A 19,649-nucleotide genomic window follows, 5' to 3' on the forward strand; every position below is an offset into this window, starting at 1 on the left:
TGATCCCCATTGCTGGGATCCTGTCCCTGAATCCCAACTTGATGACTCAGGTTCTGCTTCCCGAGGCTTCCCTGATGCCCCACTGCCTGGCCAAGCTTCCTTGTGCTGCAATGTTAGTAGTGAACCTACCCTTGCCTCCGGTCTCTGTACTGACAGAAAACTGCTTCTAATATGATCTTGTTGCCTGTTTTCTAAACTGCTCAAGTAGACCATTCCCTGCAGTGGGTGATCTGATGCCAAATTCTGATCCCTCCTAGACTTCCCCAAGTAATGCAAATTAAAATGGCCGGCTGGTGTCTGGATATATTATAAGTAGCGAAGTTTATTTTCAATTAAGTAATTCCTACATCCTTACTATGTACTTGAGCCATGCCTATGTGGAAGAAAGAGCTATGATCCCTGTTAAGATGTTGACTCCTTATCTAGAATCTAGAGCATAAAGTGGTAGTAAATGATAGGAGGAAATTTACAATACTGCGGTAACGTGATGCAAGCTACACATGTTCTGCCCCTGTTGTTCCTTGGCTGTGCTTGGTGCCTTGGCTTTGTTAATGGTGAGCTATTTTTCTTAGCTTAAACACTGCATTGTAGCCGGAAGCCTGGCTAGTACAGATGGTACCCAGGTGTTCCACAGTGCATGATTCAGGATTTGAGATCTGTTCTTTAGCAGTAAGAGTTGGGGTACCTCTATGGGTTTCTGTAAATTTATTTATTTATTTTATTATTATTATTTTTTTGAGACAGAGTCTCTCTCTGTCGCCCAGGCTGGAGTGCAGTGGCACGATCTCAGCTCACTGCAAGCTCAGCCTCCCGGGTTCACGCCATTCTTCTGCCTCAGCCTCCCGAGTAGCTGGGACTACAGGCACCTGCCACCACGCCCGGCTAATTTTTTGTATTTTTAGTAGAGACAGGGTTTCACCGTGTTAGCCAGGATGGTCTCGATCTCCTGACCCCATGATCTACTGGCCTCAGCCTCCCCGAAGTGCTGGGATTACAGGCTTGAGCCACCGCGCCCGGCCAGGTTTCTGTAAATTTAAAGATTTTCTGTAGCCCAAGCTCAGAGCCTAAAGCAAATTGATAAATGTGCTGAAGGCTATGCCCTTTCATAAGAAATCAGCCATTAGTCCTCCTGTTACAGGCAGAAAGGCTGTCCCCACTGTCAAGCTGACAGGGCAGTGGCCTTGGTCGTACCTCTGGTAGCCCTCAGGAGAGGGGATGAGCTTGGACTTGGGCTGTGAGTGGAACATTGTGAAGTGAGTCAGTAAGCTGCATTTTGTGTTCCAGCACTAAATCTCTCACAAATGGTTGGACTTTCTTTTCTTCCAAGATTTCTTCCATGCTTTTTAGTAACTTTGATATGCTGTGTATTTTTGGTTTCTTATATAACTAAGTCATTATGAGTCTTTCAGATGTATACTTTTACTCACTGTCAATCAGATTGGTTATTTCCACCAAGTCAGACATTGTCGTTTGGTTTGTGTGTTTTATGATCAGCCCATTGGATTTGGGGATGCTGATGTTTCCTTGCTCTAGAAGTTTAGAAATGCTTTTGGATGCAGTTCCTGCAATTATGTAACACCTGGAACCAAGTGTGTGATAGATGCTGTCCCACTGTTCAGAGTCCTGGGTAAATATTTAAGAATCGATCATTATAATGCATTGAACATAATTACAAAACAACAGGAATAATAGAGCACATACTCAAACTCACACATTTTCCCTGAGATGCACAAAACAATTCTCTTTTACTTTTGTTCCTGAATGATCCCTGTACCACAGCCACACAAACTAAGAAGCTTTGTGAAACAGAAACTAATAGCGATTACATTTGAGCTTAAAGGTTTCGTGAATAAAATGTTAATACACTAAATGCTATTTTTTTTTTTGAGACGCAGTCTTGCTCTGTCGCCCGGGCTGGAGTGCAGTGGCCGGATCTCAGCTCACTGCAAGCTCCGCCTCCCGGGTTTACGCCATTCTCCTGCCTCAGCCTCCCGAGTAGCTGGGACTACAGGCGCCAGCCACCTCACCCGGCTAGCTTTTTGTATTTTTTTAGTAGAGACGGGGTTTCACCGTGTTAGCCAGGGTGGTCTCAAACTCCTGACCTCGTGATCCGCCCGTCTCGGCCTCCCAAAGTGCTGGGATTACAGGCTTGAGCCACCGCGCCCGGCCTAAATGCTGTTTCTTATGTGGATTTTAGAGTTCTTCAGACCCCGGCTATTCCCATCCACTCTCATCTATAATGCTGCTAAAGATTGACTGGATGGATTTTTCTGATATTTCTGATAAACAGAAAATGGAAAAAGAAACCCTGCAAGAGCTCTAGTCCCTTCTCAACACCCTTATTTTTATTGGTGAGACCATCATAGGAAATGAAATGCTTATTTTAAAAGTATACACAATTATAAAAAGTACACACACACACACACAGTCATCCTAGCTTTTGTACCAGATTTCAACTTACTGCATTAAAACAGACCACACAGGTTCATCCTATCACATTAAAAAAGCTGTGGTCAAGGCTGGGTGCAGTGGCTCATGTCTGTACTACCAGCACTGTGGGAGGCTGAGGCAGGAGGATCGCTTGAGTCTAGGAGTATGAGACCAGCCTGGACAATGTGGCGAGACCCCATCTCTACAAAAAATACAAAAACTAGCTGGGTGTGGTGGTGTGCCTCGTAGTCCCAGCTACTTGAGAGGGTGAGGTGGGAAGATGGCTTGAGCCTGGAAGGTCAAGGCTGCAGTGAGCTGTGATCAAGCCACTGCACTCCAGCCTGGGTGACAGAGCAAGACCCTGTCTTAAAAAAAAAAAAAAAAAGTATGACCAGAGCCTCAGGACGGTCATCACAGGGCTGGTATGGCAAGGTTAAAGAGCTAAGATTAGGCTCAGCCAATGCATTCTGTGTGTGCTGGAGTGGAATGGAGGCTGTGAAAGGGAGGATGGGACTGAGACCCTGGGACTCCACATGAGGACCAGCATTTATATTGTCCTCCAAATCGAAATCGTTGTGTTATGTCAAAGAAGATACCTGTTCAATATATCTGTCCAATCTATCTCATGGTTCTCAAATTTGTAAAATCAAGAATTTAAATTTTGGAGTGTAAGTTGGTTGGAGGAAAGATGGTCACATAAGCCTCTGTCAAATGCATGAATTTTAATAGATCGTAAAACCTCAATATCTCAAACACTTTACAAATATGGCTTTGCAGGCCGGGCACAGTGGCTCATGCCTGTAATCCTAGCACTTTGGGAGGCCAAGGTCGGCGGATCGCCTGAGCTCAGGAGTTGGAGGCCAGCCTGGGCAACATGGCGAAACCTTGTTTCTACTAAAAATACCAAAAATTAGCTGGGTGTGGTGGTGCACGCCTATAGTCCCAGCTACTTGGGAGGCTGAGGCAGGAGAGTCACTTGAGCCCAGAAGACAGAGGTTGCAGTGAGCCAAGATCGTGCCACTGCACTCCAGCCTAGGTGACAAGAGTGAGACCCTGTCTCAAAAGAAAAAATGGCTTTGTTACTTTTATGCATATATACTGACTGGATTTAGGTTGAAAAATATTTGGTCTTATAGAAGTCCTGTTTCCCTGAGCACATGAAAATGATATATGATTAACCTATTGAAGCTCCAGCTTGCACAGCTGTTAGGCTGCTTGTAAACATACAGGTACTCCTGAAGGGCTTGCGAATAGCATGTTTCATTCCCCAGACAGGCACACTCCTAGGTAATTGTGTTTTTCCTATTCATTTGCTTAGTAAGTGCCTTTTCTCATAAATGCTGCAATAAAGCAACTCAGCCCCAGACCAAATTAAAACACGTTTTGAATGACAGAGATCCAAAAGAATGAGATTTTATTCTCTGTTTTGTTATAAAATATAAAAGGTGAGTCCTGCCTATCTTATGGCATATAAAGTATGTTATAAAATATGAAAGGTAAGGTGCTTACCTCCTTCCTGAAAGGATCAATTAAGGCAATAATTGAAGGGTACTTGTTGATCAGATCCACATACAGGTCAACCATCTCCACTGCATTTTTGTATGTGCCCATGATCACTTCATACTTTCCTTTACTCTGATATGTGTCAGGAAAATATTAAAATAAGGGATAAACAATGAATTCATCAAATCCCAAAGAAGTGGTTCAGATTCCTTTTTGTTCATTTTATATAAGAGGTTGTAAACAGGTTCTTTTCAGGTCACACTGACCTGAGAAATCTGTCCATTCTACTTTAAATATCTTAAATATTAACCTGGGAAATCAAGTCACCATTCCTTTTGATGCCCTCTAGGGTTCTTCCCACAGACTTCAGATGGAGCCTCCTACACAAAACACCAAGAATTACAGAGTAGGAGGGGAATAATCTGTTAGACTTGGCTGCCTGGGTAGATGGACAATAACATAAATTCACAAAACAAGCAGAATAGCAATGCTAACCTGCTCACTCACTAGACCCTACCATCTTTGAGCTCACATTGAATGAATAACGTGTTTCCTTTACCGTAAATATTCTAAAGCTTGAAAGCAAGGCTACGCTTTTGATGCACTAACAACCAGTGTGAAAAGTAATGTGATTTATGTGAGGCATTTCTTTCTTAGGTAGCATGTACCTTCTAGTAGTAACAATATGGTCCTGAAGGTAGAATTCTAGTACAACATTCATTTGAAGTCTGGGAAGCCCCTAAGTCATTAAGTATAGAAGTAAACAGGGCTGAAGGATCTAGAATAGCCTTTCTGCAAAACAAAGCACCCTTCCTTTTAAGTCTGTGTTCAGGGATGGCACCTGGGATATTTGGGCACCAGGAGGGAGGTGGAATGGAACAGAGTGGCTGTTTGGTTTGCTAATGCCTTCCTGCTGCTGCTGATAATAGAATGGATTCCATTGGAATTAAGCAGTTTCCTAAGACCATAACTGAAGGGATTTCATACTTTTTTCATCTTCAAAAGCAGCAAGATCTTTTAACTTCTATAATGCAAAGCTTAAAAAACCCTATCTTGTCAGTGAGGAAACGCTAATGATTTTGAACTAACAATATTGTAAGAATTATCTGATATCAAGCTAATACATTTTACTGAATATAAGCAATAAATACCCATTCTAGTTAGCACTAGCAGTCAGTATATTCATAGTTCCTGGTATACGTTGCTGATTAAAACATGCAATTATTTTTCTTAATGCCTAGGAACCAATCATTATGTGAAGAATAGGAAATTACTTTAAATATTCTTTTATGTGCTTAGTTTCTTTAGAAAAGTAAAAGAACTTTTAGAAGTCAGCCAAAATTGAGGGTTCTTATATAGTGTTCAAAATGTCCTTTGTAAAGTTAAAAATCACAGTTAAAGCAGAATGCTATTTGGTCAAGTCCCCTGAATTTGACATAAATTACCAAGTCACCGTAAATGCTTGGCAATATGCTGGGCATTTCATAAAACACAGACTCAGCATTTTTGTGTATTTGAAATTGGGAAATGTATTAGTCTGTTTTCATGCTGCTAATAAAGACATACCTGAGACTGGGTAATTTATAAAGGAAAGAGGTTTAATTGACTTACAGTTCCACATGGCTGAGGAGGCCGCACAATCATGGTGGAAGGTAAAGGAAGAGCAAAGTCATGTCTTACATGGCAGCAGGCAAGAGAGTGTGTACAGGGGAACTCCCCTTTATAAAACCGTCAGATCCAGTGACACTTATTCACTATCATGAGAATAGCATGGGAAAGACCTGCCCCCATGATTCAGTTACCTCCCATGACACATGGGAATTATGGGAGCTACAATTCAAGATGTGATTTGGGTGGGGACACAGTCAAACTATATCAGGAAGTATATGTGTAAGACAGAAAACTAATAACTTTCCTAACATACCAGTTTCCCAAGTTTAAAGGTAAATTGCTGTTGTATTACCCTGAGGAAGTGAAGACTAGAATGTTGCTTGTTTTTGTTTTGTTTTGTTTTGTTTTGTTTTGAGACAGAGTTTCACTCTTGTTGTCTAGGCTGGAGTGCAATGGCACGATCTTGGCTCACTGTAGCCTCCACCTCCTGGGTTCAAGCGATTCTTTTGCCTCAGCCTCCCGAGTAACTGTGATTACAGAAACCCACCACCACGCCCAGCTAATTTTTTGCATTTTTTGTAGAGACAGGATTTCACCATGTTGGCCAGGCTGGTCTTGAACTCCTGACCTCGGGTGATCTGCCCACCTCGGTCTCCCAAAGTGCTGGGATTACAGGCGTGAGCCACCGTGCCCGGCCGACTAGGATGTTTTTTAATGAACCTGTTTTCCACTCTCTTTTTAGAATCTTTCTCTTCAGGTGGGTGATCCCCAGGTGGAGTCTCATCATATCACTAAGGCTCTGTCCTCCTAACCCAGGCTGTGGATAACACTGTGATGTGTTTAGTTGGACAACAACATATTCTTCATAAACTTCAATAACTTGGAAATTGTTTTATATTTAAAAAGTCACAATAAATTCTAAGAACTACATGTCTAGAAGGGCCTATCACGTCATAAGTTACAACTCATCCACTTTTCAGGCTCGACAAATTCAGCATTTATCAACCAAATGCAGTTTGTTAAATTATTTTTTAGTAGCTTTCAGGGTTGCAATGTAAGTGACTCATTTTACTCATCTTTATTATAGAATTTCTATATATAATAATGACATTATTTAAAATTTTTTATGGTTATGTTATTCTGTGGTCATTAGCTAATTTGATTTTCTCAGTTCCATTTATATTTGAATCCTTCACACAATATTAATAAAAAACAGTAAGATCTGTTTGGACAACATTCAGATAAGCTCTTTTTCTTTGAGTTCTAATTTAAAAATCATGGATCTCAATAGGAAGTGAATGTTCTGAAGTGGAAACTTACATAGTCCATCAGCTCATGTCCAGCACAGTTGATAGCTAGATGCAGATTTGTTCCCAGTTCTAGCCCCAGGTTTGCACAGATTTCCTGTATTAGAAGCAGTGGCTGTTCTATGGTGTCACAGTTAATGGTTAAACAACCAAGGTGGGACATCTTGCCAGTGATCTGCTGCTACAAGATCAAGAGACAATGATGCATATCAGTACACCTCATTAAGGTTCTTGGTGCTTCCTGTTTTAGGCATGGTTTATGATCAGATACAGCTCTGCAAAGATCAGTCCTTTGATTCTCAATCCTACTTAGGATTGATTCACATGACTTAGGGCATGAGATTCCCCTGCAGTATCTGGGAGTAATTTTCTTACTTCTGAGGTTTCCACGTTTAGCCTGGGAGCACGCTTTTCTCTCTTCAGTGTGTCTGTGTTCTGTCTTTATTGACGCTGCTGTTCCTTGTACGTGGGGCTAGCCTGAGTCATAACCACCCGGTTGGTGAATCTCCAGGCCCTCCCTGTGAATGTCCATCCTGTCTGTCTCTAGCTCTGCCAGTCCTTTTCCTCCAAACCTGCTCTTTCCTATGTTCTGTTTTCCTCCAGATAAATGCCGCTGTTAAAAGCCTAACCCTCCTTCAGGAAAAGCTTTATTTATTTGTTTTGGGAGAGTGTCTTGCTCTGTCACCCAGGCTGGAGGGCAGTGACCTGAATGTGGCTCTGCAGTCTCAACTTCCCCAGGCTCAAGTCATCCTCCTTTCTCAGCCTCCTAAGAACCTGAGACTACAGGCATGTGCCACCACACCTGGCTAATTTTTTTATATTTTGTAGAGACAGGGTCTCGCTGTGTTGCCCAGGCTGGTCTTGAAGTCTTGTGCTCAACACTCCCAAAGTGCTGGGATTGCAGGCGTTGGCCACTTTAAAAGGACTGCAGACTTCCGCTAAGAGGATGCAATACTGAAGATGGATTTTAGTGGAAGAGGATTTCAGGACCCACATAACCCCAAGGAAAGACAGCTATTGCAAAGTCAGCCTTGACGTGCCCTCGCCGTAAATTGCCACTATGCAATTATAAATTGAAGCAATATCAATGAATCTGAGGGCTTAAGGTAAGGTGTGTGTGTGTCTGCGCCAAACTCAACGACAAACATGAACCCGGCAGTGAGTATTCTGTTTTGACTGGTGATAGCACTATTTTAATGTCAACGAGAGGAAACTTATATTTGGCAAACAAAGGAATAGTTGAGGAAATTTTTGTCCATCAATTGAGTTTTGTTATAGAGCCTTCTGAACTATGAAAGCATCACTTATTTGGTGCTTACTAAATGCCAGGTACTGTTCTAAGCACATTACATAAAGTAAAATACATTTACTCCTTACACATCATACGAAGGTATTACTATGATCTCCATTTTACAGAGTTAAGTAACTTGGACCAGATTTTAATCCAGGCAGTTTAGCACCAGAGTTTATACCCCTAGTTCTTGTGTGGCTGCCTCTCTGGAATCTATACTCTAGACTGTTTCTAACGGTTAAAAAAAAAAAAAAAAGTAGTAAAGCTGATTACAGGGAGGGCTGATGTTGGTCTAAGTTTCCCAGCATGCAGAGAACCACCTGCTGGAATGAAGGAACAACACTGAGAACTGGTGACTTGTTTACCATCTCCACCTCTTGCAAGGCCTAATATTAGACGGCTGTGCTCATTCCAACATGTACAAACTGTTAACAGTATTTTACTTACTGCTGTATGTGTTCATACATTTCTCTCTTCTAATCTTGAAAAGAAACTTCATTTTTTTATCTCTGCCATGTCTTCTCCTTTCTTTCCTAGCCCCTCTTCTTTTGACTTCAGCCGACTGTCATCTACCAAACATCAAGGTGGGGCAAGGATTGTTCACTCACAGAGCAAATCAAATACTGCAGATGTGAGCAACCTTCACCCATGTGCATGCTCTTTTATTGTTGAAAGTTTAGGCTACAATAGATACATCTATCAGAGCATTCACAATCACCAAGGTGACTGACAGATCAAGTTCCGCTGGTCTCCCAAGGCTCCTGAAGCCAGCGCAGCCAGTTTTGACAAGGAGGACTGTTCGCCTCATTCTCCTGGCAAAATCAGAGTTCCTGCAATGGTTCATCAGAAATAATGCTTCAGTGTGTTTGGGGGACCAGATGGAAGGAAGAGCCATCTTTTTGTGCTGCTGCTTTTCCTCTTCGTTAATAATAAAATGTAAAATATCCTGTGTGCCTTTCAGCTAGTTGTCAGAGAGATTCGATTTCCCAAACACTTCCCCTATAGGGTCCAGTATAACCCTATTTCCCATAAATGCTTCCTAACCCTGTGAGATTCCAGATGGCCAGACCGCTGCTGCCAGCAATGGCCAGGCAGCCTGTTGCTGGAAGGCAGGGGCAGCATGATACTGCAGCTCTGGGGGGTGCCTGGAGCAACAACATCACTATGTGGTTTCCATTTGCCTCAGTCCTGGACTTGGAGCAAAAAGTGACTATGGAAGATAAAAAGGGGCAGGAAATCTATAAACAGTGTCATATGGAAGGATGGTAAACAATATATAGACTTACTTGACCTCTTTTGCTTCCATCATGCCCTTTTTTTGTCTCTGCTTTTGGAGGAGAGGGCTGTGGGGCAGAAGATAAAAATACATCACCTGAAATTTTTAGAATGGCTGTGGCAGCAAACAAAGCTTACTGCTCTGAGACCTGACCAACCACGCTGAATCTCACACACGTGCGCACACACACACACGCACACACACACTCATGCACATAGGGACAATTCCAGCCACTCCCTACTTTATATGCCACAAACTATTTCTGAAATTCAGGAATGTGTTTCCTCTAGTTCATCCTTACCCTCTGCCCCCAGTCACATATATGGGGTGTGTATACAGATTCATGCATTTCTATGCATATAAGTAATGTGTTATTCACACGTATATCATGAACTTCTGCTGTGTGCAGGCACCCTTTTTCTGCAGGAGGATACAAAGTCCCCTCCTTGCCGTTAGGGCTTAACCCCGCTGTGGGATTTGCTTTTACAGACCCAGCATAATGTTTTGAATATTCTCAGGATGCAAACACTTTCTCCTGCAGGGTGGTTTTGACTTTGATTTGAAACAGTCAAAGGTAATTAAATCTGGTGAATCTAGTGGGTGTAGTGTCATGAGGTTAAAAGCAAAGGTAATTCCCAGAGGCATTCCCACATTTGGCGTATTGGGTGCATATTATTGCAAGGATCTAATCTTTTAAAGGATGCACTTTCGTGCTCAGCATATACTGGCTCTGTAAGCTGAGGCATGATTGTCAAGCATAAGTATGGCTCACACTCAAGTATATGCACATACAGTGACCCTGAACAGAAGGGCAAAGGGAAGTCATGTGATGTGATCAGGGGACGATCTCAGTGATTACTGGCACCAATTCAAAACGGCAAACATTAAAGAACAGTCTTGGTTTGCATTATTATTGGATTTCTCATGTTTTTTATGCTCCCTCATTGAGACTTTTAAGCTGCCTGAGGACAGGAAGTATGTTTTTATCCCCTTTTGCACCTAGCATAGGGCCTTGCAACGGCAAAAAATAACCAGGGAAAAAAACAACCTGTAACATCTTTCTCTCTACCGTAATAAGAATAAGCTGTTAAATAATGGAAGTTAAAATCTCCAGCCCCAACCCTACCCCTTTTTGTTTTAAAGACAGGGTCTCACTCTGTCACACAGGCTGGAGTGCAGTGGCACAATCATGTCTCACTACAGCCTCGACTTCCTGAGCTAAAACAATCCTTCTGCCTCAGGCTCCCAAGTAACCGAACGACAAGTGTGTAGCACCATGCCTGGCTAATTTTTCTTTTTTTTCGGTAAATATTTTTGTAGAGACAGGGTCTCACTATGTTGCCCAGGCTGGCAGCCTTTTTAATCATAAAAAAATGCAATGTATTCTAGAATGGTTGTTCTCAGACTAAGTGGATTTAAAAATGGCTAAAAACTGAAACAAATATAATCTTTCATTAGTAAGAATTAGTCTACTCGGGAGTTCCTAGGGAGAGTGAGTTATGCCAAAATAAATCTGGCATGATGTAATCTGCTAATCAATGCCACCAGCCAAATGATGTCATCAGGAGCTATCACTTTATTACCAAAATAAAGCATGGTGATTGCAGTAACCCTGGTTCCACTCCTATCATCTCCTGTTTTAAGACCGGAGGTTATCTACAGACATCTTTGGGTTGGGGCCTGCATGAGAAAACATACCATTTCTTCAGCATTTTTTTTCTCAAAATAGATTAAAATTAAGACAATAGAAGAATTGGGGTAATGTTGGGAATGATCTGTTATCAGTGTAATTACTGGGAAGGATTAAACATCTTTCTATATTCAATTACTATGCTATAAATAGGCACCCTTTATTAGGAGCCCAGCAGTTCAGGGTTCCTCCCATACAAGGCAGGCTTTTTTTTTTTTTTTTTTTTTTTTAATGGGACAGGATCTCCCTCTGTCACCCAGGCTAGGGTGCAGTGGCATGATCAGAACTCACTGCAGCCTCGAACTCCTGGGCTCAAGCAATCCTCCCACCTCTGCCTCCCAAGTGGCTGGGACCACAGACGCATGCCACCACACTGGACTAATTTTTGTGGAGACAAGGTCTCGCTATGTTGCCAGGCTGGTCTTGAACACCTGGCCTCTCCACCTCCGCCTCCCAAAAGTGCTGGGATTATAGGCATGTGCTACCACACTTGACCAAGGCAGGCACTTAAAAACTGTACAGATGAGGAAACCAGTGCTTTGACAGGATATGTAAGAGGCTCACGAAGTGGCAGCTAATAAGTGCAGAGCCAAAATTGAAACCAAATCTGTTTGCTTCAAAGATTGTGCTCTTTCCACTACACTACATATTATTTAACAACTTAAACTTTGTGACTTCGACAGCATAGTGATGGTTTTTGATACTGAACTTTCTCTAAGTGCTTTACTGCTTTTCCTTCAAACATGAATGAACTAGTTGGAGCTTTTACTAAGAATCCCACTGCAGCTTCCAAACCTGTAACACCACGTGGAAAGTCAACAGAAATGTGATCCCTGCATCACACTATTGATATAAAGACCAGGCGAAATTAAGATATAATTAATTAAGATATAATAAATAAGAAATTAAGATATAATCCAGCCTCCAAGAGGCTGGATTACCCCGCTGTGGGGGCCGCCCTGTAGATTGCAGGATGCTCAGTAGCAGCTCTGATCCCTGCTTACAAAATGCGATCACAACCCTCCTTCCAAGCCAAGACCACTAAAAATGTCTCCAGACTTGCCAAATGTCCCCTGGGCAAAATAATTGCTGGTTGAGAGTCACTGCCTTAAGAGAACAGATTGCTACATTTCACTCCATCAAAAAATTTTAAAAATCGGTATGACTCCATATCATACAATTTAAAGGCAGGCAACACGATACAGGAAAATAGGTCTAGCATATATAAAGAATTGGCTGGGCGTGGTGGCTCATGCTTGTAATTCCAGCATTTTGGTAGGCCGAGGCAGGCGGATCACAAGGTCAGGAGTTCGAGACCAGCCTGCCCAAGACAGTGAAACCCCATCTCTACTAAAAATACAAAAATTAGCTGGGCATGGTGCTGGGTGCCTGTAACCCCAGCTACTCGGAAGGCTGAGGCAGGAGAATCGCTTGAACCCGGAAAGCAGAGGTTGCAGTGAGCTGAGATCACACCACTGCACTCCAGCCTGGGAGACAGAGCTAGACTCCGTCTCAAAAAAAAAAAAAAAAAAAAAAAAAAAAAAAATATATATATATATATATATATATAAAATAATAATATATATATAAATATATATATAAAGGATTAAATCCCTTATTATGTAAAGAATTCCTACATAGCAATAAAAGATAAACACCTCAATGAAGAGGGCAAAGAAGTAAAGCAATTTGCAGAATGAGTTGTGTATAATTTTTGTATTATTTTAAATACTGTTCTCTGGTTCTCTGTTGCGCACTTATCTTTTTATCCCCCCCGAGACAGAGTCTCACTCTGTTGCCCAGGCTGGATTACAGTGGTGTGATCTTGGCTCACTGCAACTTCCGCCTTCCAGGTTCAAGTGATTCTCTTGCCTCAGCCTCCTGAGTAGCTGGGATTACAGATGTGCACCACCACACCCAGCTAATTTTTGTATATTTAGTAGAGACGGGGTTTTGCCATGTTGGCCAGGCTGGTCTTGAACTCCTGACCTCAACTGATTTGCCCACCTCAGCCTTCCAAAGTGCTGGGATTACAGGTGTGAGCCACCACTCCTGGCCTATCTACTTAATTATTGTTTTAACAAGTCTGGAAGGCCACACTCAATTTTTAACGACAGTTATCTTTAGAGAAGGGACAGTACTGAGGGTGGTAGTCTGTAGGAGGTGGTTGTGGGTGGGTTGCTCTATCAGTATTTGAATTTTCACAAGAACATTCATGAGCTACTTGTGTAATCACAAAGTAAATAAAACATTTAAAAGACAAAATGTCAGGAAAGATTTTAGAATTCAAGAAAAACTTTTTTTTTTTTTTGAAATGGAGTTTCATTCTTGTTGCCCAGGTTGGAGTGCAATGGCACGATCTCAGCTCACTGCAACCTCCGCCTCCTGGTTTCAAGTGATTCTCCTGCCTCAGTCTTCCGAGTAGCTGGGAAAACAGGCGCCTGCCACAATGCCCACCTAATTTTTTTGTATTTTTAGTAAAGACAGGGTTTCACCATGTTGGCCAGACTGGTGTCAAACTCCTCACCTCAGGTGATCCACCTGCCTCGGCCTCCCAAAGTGTTGGGATTATAGGCTTGAGCCACCACGCCCCGCTGAAAAACTTTTAAAAGAAATTAAGAAGGATGAATTGTAGAATGCTCAGATATCCTGAATTTCCTGATAGTTTAAACTGGGTTTCTTTCACCTGCTCTGACACAACTAACCCCAGGTATGGCTTCCTGTGGCACTGGCTCCTGATGCAGCGTGTTTCAGGTTAAACTTGTTTACTCTTCACAGTCACCCTCATGATTTGGATACTGATCATCTCCATTTTATAGATGAGGAACCCGAGACAGAGAGGCTATGGAATTGGCCCAGGGTCACGGAGTTATGAATGGCAAAGCAGAGTGCAACATCAGAGCTAACTTGTCCAAGTCTGAGTTTCTACAGGCTGGTCACCCAGAAAAGAAGCTGGCCTCCTGCAAAGCACCATGGAACCGGCTCCAGCCTGGAATTGCTTAAAGCAATTCTGATCAACTGCAGGGATTGGGCCCCAGCCAGCCAACCCCCATCGCTGCAGGGGAGGGGCCCATACCCCCTGCCTGCAGTCACACTCTGTGCTGGTGAGACAGAGTTAGAACCAGAGTTCCTTCATGTTACACTGCTATTGTATCCCAGTCCCATCCTACTGGGTCCTCAGCCTACTGCTTCCTAATCACGCAGCTTAAAAGCCTCAAGCTAAATGCAATGTGGGATCCTGGAATGGATCCTAGAACAGAAAAAGGACACTGGTGGAAAAACCAGTGAAATTTGAATCAAGTCTGTAGTTATTAGTAGTGTACCATTTTGGTTTCTTAGTTTTGACAAATGTACCATGTAATATATCATTAACACTGGGGGAAACTGGGTGAGAGGTATTCAGGAACTGTCTGTACTATCTTTGCAACTTTTCTGTAAATGTAGTATTCCAAAGTAAAAGTCGTGTGTGTGTGTGTGGTGTGTGTGTGTGTGTATAAAGCCCCACAGACAAGGATTGGGTCCCTCTCCTGGCCTCAGCCCTGCCATATCACTGTGCACTGCCCATTTAGAACACAATGGGACAACTGGTGACTCATACACCTGCCTCTGTGACTGCCTCCAAGAGGGCTGCTCTGCCAGAGGCCCTTGTTTGCTCAACACAGGGATCCTAATGCAGGCACAAGAGTCTGTGCCTTCATTCCATCAAGCTGCCTCTCATGTCCTGGGGGCCACATCCTTTCTTTCTTAGTAAATCCTAAGGGATGATCTTAGCACAAAGCCAGTTGCCCCAGAAACTGAAATGAGATTGTTAAGTACCATTAGAGGCTGGATCAGTAGCCACTGAGGACATGGATACACTTGGTTCATGGGGGAAACCCAAAGCCAGTAAATACATTCTCCATATCAACCACAGTTGATTTAATTCCAAATGAACTACAAGTTGGACGCTAGAAGGTGTCTAAGTGTCAGTAACTAGATACCATAGAATCTCTTTACATACCAGTTCAATTATTTTGTTGATACGTTTCTGAATTTCCATAAGCATCTCGACCCCCTGTAAGTAGAACAACCATGATCTTCCATAGTTGCAGACTAGAAAGTTTAAGTATACAAACTTGTAACACATGTGGCTATTTCTAACTCAGAGTATTTGCAGAATCCCTGATTAGTGGATGATATGCTCTACAGAATCAGTAGCTTAAATGTTAATCTTCAGCCCCGGTTTTCATTGGGTTGAATGTGAACGAGAGACTCTTCTCCCTCAGTAGCCTGTCTTCACCCTTCAGAACTGACTGGTTCAGTTGCTTGGATCAAGTTAACTTCAGCCTCCTTTATGGTCTCTGGACCAACCTGGACAACTTTCTTCTTCTTTTTTATTTTTTATTTTATTTTTTGAGATAGAGTCTCACTCTGTTGCCCAGGCTAGAGCACAGTGGCGTGATCTCAGCTTACTGCAAACTCCAAATTGTTCAAGCAATTCTCTTGCCTCAACCTCCCAAGTAGCTGGGATGACAGGCATGCACCACCATGCCTGGCTGATTTTTATATTTTTAATAGAGACGGGGTTTTGCCATGTTGTCCAGGCTGGTCTCAAAGTCCTGACCTCAGGCCATCCTCCCGTCTCAGCCTCCCAAAGTGCTGGGATTACAGGTGTGAGCCACCACGCCAGGCCAACCTAGACAACTTTCCTACAATACATGTCACAGATCACCAAGGTAGTCTGGATTAGAGTGGCTAAATCAATATAAATCTACTGTCCCTTAAAAAGTAGAAAAGCATGTTGTGATGATGAGATCTGCATACGTAGACCCGATAAAGAATGGCACTCCTTGTGCTCTGATATGCAAACAGCTCAACAGATACTAACTAAAGGAAAGATCCTGACACCAGGATCTGAATACAGTCTGACAGATGATAAGCCAGGTATAAATCCTAGTCGTCTGCAACTGATAAACTGTAAGGCAATAACTATTTTAAGAAAGAATTCTTTATCATGAAAAAACTTGACATTTTTTTTTCTTTTACTGATTTCCACCAAGATAAAATATCACTCAACTTATTGCTGGAGGGGGCTTGGGGAAAGCTTTCCGTACTTTTTTAGAAAGCATCTCCTACAGATCATGAACCTTTGGTCATCATGAAGATTTAAAGAGGCATATTGACTCTTTCAGGCTACTGAGGAGCAGTATAGACCCTCACACACCTCTGAGTGGTGAACATGCCACTTGAGATTTTTTCACTCCTATGCACTAAAAGTCTCATAGGTGCCAGGCAAGTCCTGGAAACAGAGTGGGCTGCTAGGAGGTGCTAGCTTTCATTTGCTGCTGCCATAGGGCACAGTGCAGAGTAAATAAAGATGCCCCCAAATAACAACCTTCCAGCACTTTCTAGGTCTGCAGAGTTGCTCAGTCATGGCTTCTCTGAGTTACCAGCATGAGCCAATGCTGTAATGAAACCAGACATCTAAGGTGTTCTACATGTGCTCCCTTTGGTTCGAGGCCTTTCTTCCCGCTTCACTAATTTCCTAAAATCTTTTTTTCTCATTTTATCTTTAATTCCCTCTCCCTTGGTGTCACAAGGGAGCTCCACTAAAAGTTCATCAATTATGGAGTATTTTTTTTTTTTAGAAAAGGTAATTTGACATAATGTAAGGTACTTGTCTGGTTGTTAATTCAGGATGGGGTATACAAATCACTTCTTTCATTAAATTTAGCTTCCCAGATGATGACTTCCCACAGCTGACCAGCGATACCATCAGCAAAGGCATAAATAGCATTGGCTGCTCCTGAAATAGGGGGAAAACGAGGGAAAATGAGAAACAGGGTTCATCCATATTGAGATACTCATGGCTCCTTTTAATGGAACTTCATAGATACTAACCTGATTGTGCTTCAATAGAGCGATATTTAAGTACAGAGGTTTATTAAGCAGCATGGCACAGGCTTTGGCAACAGCTAGTGACACGGCCCCTATGGCCATACTGCCACTGAGTACAGGCTCAACAGGCTCTGCAGGTGCAATAGGTTTCTCCGTAATAGTATCCTTCCTCCCTGGAGGGAGAAATATTGAGAGAGTTAAGACTGTATTTCTAAATGCTTTACTTACAGATGGAAAGATCCAGGAAAAAGAAAGGATGAAAGCCGAGGCTGGGAACAACAAATGCTCTACCTCAACCCCCAAGAAGTTTTCTGTTTGGTTTTGCTCAAGATTCTCAAATAATCATTAGCCATGGATTTTGCCAGTCTAAGACATTTTAGGCCATTTAACATTAATTCCTTCATCAATCATATGAGGTAGATATTTTTATTTTACATTTACATATATGTAAACTGGGGCTTAGAGGGGCTAAAAGACTTGCCCAACATGTAACAGAAAGTAGATAGAGGATTTGAACTGTCTTTAAATTTCAAATCTTTTGTTTTTCTATATTTCACCGTAGCTGCTGCACACTCAATTTTCTGCTGAACATCTCTGCATAAATATATCTAACCCTGCTGTCTTTCTCACCAACACCAAACCAATGCCTTGTTCTGTGTCATTTACGATCTTTAGCAGTGCCTTTCAGATCCAGCCGTCGACCCAGATTCCTTATCCATCTTTCACTAGAGTATGTTCTCAGCCTCCCTGTCTTGTGAGGTCCAGACAGAGTCCACCATCTATATCTCTAGTGTTCCTCTTGTCCTTTCCTCCACGGCTGCCAATGTGGTTCAGGTCCTCAGTGGGGATAAGATATTTCAGCACCTCACGCTTAATGAGCGCTTAGAAAATAGCTGTGCCCTCCCACTTCTTCCCTTAAGTTCCACGTTCTGTTAGTCAAAATCAACCACTAAACCAACATCCATGTTGGTCTCTACTTATAACTCAGTAGTGGCCATCCCGCCCTCCCAAGGGAAGATTGCTTAAACATAATTTTTTTGTCTCAGGGCAAATCTCTTCACCTCTCTGGGCCTCAGCATTTGGAGCTATGAAATAAGGTACCCTGTCTCCCTGGTCTCTTTGGTCCCTTCCTGGTTCTGGTGCTTTCTTACTCAACGAAACCCGCATTAATTGAGTGTATGGTTCGTGCCTGGCATCATGCTAGATGCGGGCAATGGCAAGTGGAATAAACATGATTCATGCCCTCAAGGAGCATGTTCTAGTTCAGCAGACACACAAAACCCTGTTATTATACTAAGAACAGCTCCAGAATGACCGTACTGCAGGGGCTGAGGTTAGCGATCTGTTGGAAGGCATGCAGCAAGGGCAAACTGAAGTGATAATTTCTATTATTTGCTTTAAAATAAAGTTTTATAAAGAAAATGTTCATTTTACATAGGATTGAGAAAATGTTGGTTGTTCATATCCAAGGAATCAAAACTCTAAGATATGGAGTGGCTTTTTGATTAGCTAATGGAAATTTTGAAGGGAGGTGAAAGGTCTCCCAAGCCATCCCCTCCTACCCCACCCCCAACTTGGCACTGCTTAATGCACCTTATTTAATAATAAGTATTTCTCACCTCTGGGTGAGAAACTGTTTTATTTTACAAATAAAAACGGAGAGTGGGATGGGGGCAAAATCTTTGAGTGAGGATGTGGCATAGGATGGATGGCTTTTGACTGTGAGCCCAAACTGGTTCTGTAGCCAAGAGACTCAGAAAGGCAGTCCAAGTTTCAGCCTTTCTTCCTCACACATTTGTTACTAAGGACTCTGCAAGATGGTAAGTCACCAACCAACCTGGCTTTTGCCCCCTTTTTTTGGTAGGAGGTGGAGGGGGTGGTGGCGGTGGTGCTGGAGGTAGAAGTGTAGGCACTGCTGAGTATTCCAGGCTGTTTTCCAATTCTTTTCTCTCCTTAGCTTCTTGTACTTTACTTGCAAAGAATATCCTTAATGGCAAGAAAATATGGCTTTACAGTAGGATATTTAGGAAGATCACTCTGGGATTTTGGTCGTGTTTTAGAGCTGACCCCAATATATTTCAATAAATAACTGCTTTTCAGCTACTTAAGAACAAATCAACTTTAATTTTCAAAGCCAGAAAACACTGATGCTATTATAAAACTGCATTCAAGAACTGAAAATCATTTTGGCATGGAAATAAATGTTTAAAGATTTCAAGTGCTCATTTTAAAATTATTTGAGCCCTGGGTTTGCATTTTTTTTTTTTTTTTTGAGACGGAGTCTCGCTCTGTCGCCCAGGCTGGAGTGCAGTGGCCGGATCTCAGCTCACTGCAAGCTCCGCCTCCCGGGTTTACGCCATTCTCCTGCCTCAGCCTTCCAGTAGCTGGGACTACAGGCGCCCGCCACCTCGCCCGGCTAGTTTTTTTTTTGTATTTTTTAGTAGAGACGGGGTTTCACCGTGTTAGCCAGGATGGTCTCGATCTCCTGACCTCGTGATCCGCCCGTCTCAGCCTCCCAAAGTGCTGGGATTACAGGCTTGAGCCACCGCGCCCGGCCTGGGTTTGCATTTTTAGAGTAAAACTTGAAGATGTAATTTTATTGTGGGTTACAATATTTTCTTTTTGTATAAATGACCATCAGAAAACAAATGTGTCAAGAATAGA

General features: G+C 42.5%; 1 protein-coding gene across 2 annotated transcripts in view; it reads right to left on the bottom strand.

Moving 5' to 3' along the window:
• Positions 1-19,649, bottom strand: part of ENO4 (enolase 4) — a 34,238-nt gene that overhangs the window by 5,237 nt on the left and 9,352 nt on the right. The window contains exons 4-11 of one of the 2 annotated variants that reach the window (XM_033181587.1): positions 18,823-18,971; positions 16,989-17,158; positions 16,765-16,893; positions 15,109-15,162; positions 9,429-9,485; positions 6,865-7,032; positions 3,940-4,065; positions 1,428-1,623 (exon numbers count right to left, since the gene is read on the bottom strand). In XM_033181587.1, the coding sequence (XP_033037478.1) occupies positions 1,428-1,623; positions 3,940-4,065; positions 6,865-7,032; positions 9,429-9,485; positions 15,109-15,162; positions 16,765-16,893; positions 16,989-17,158; positions 18,823-18,971 (1,049 nt within the window). The remainder of the gene's footprint in view (positions 1-1,427; positions 1,624-3,939; positions 4,066-6,864; positions 7,033-9,428; positions 9,486-15,108; positions 15,163-16,764; positions 16,894-16,988; positions 17,159-18,822; positions 18,972-19,649) is intronic. The other variant, XM_033181588.1, reaches the window with a different exon arrangement.

Source organism: Trachypithecus francoisi, unplaced genomic scaffold (assembly GCF_009764315.1).
Source record: "Trachypithecus francoisi isolate TF-2019V2 unplaced genomic scaffold, Tfra_2.0 Contig01579, whole genome shotgun sequence".
NCBI classification, from domain to species: domain Eukaryota; kingdom Metazoa; phylum Chordata; class Mammalia; order Primates; family Cercopithecidae; genus Trachypithecus; species Trachypithecus francoisi.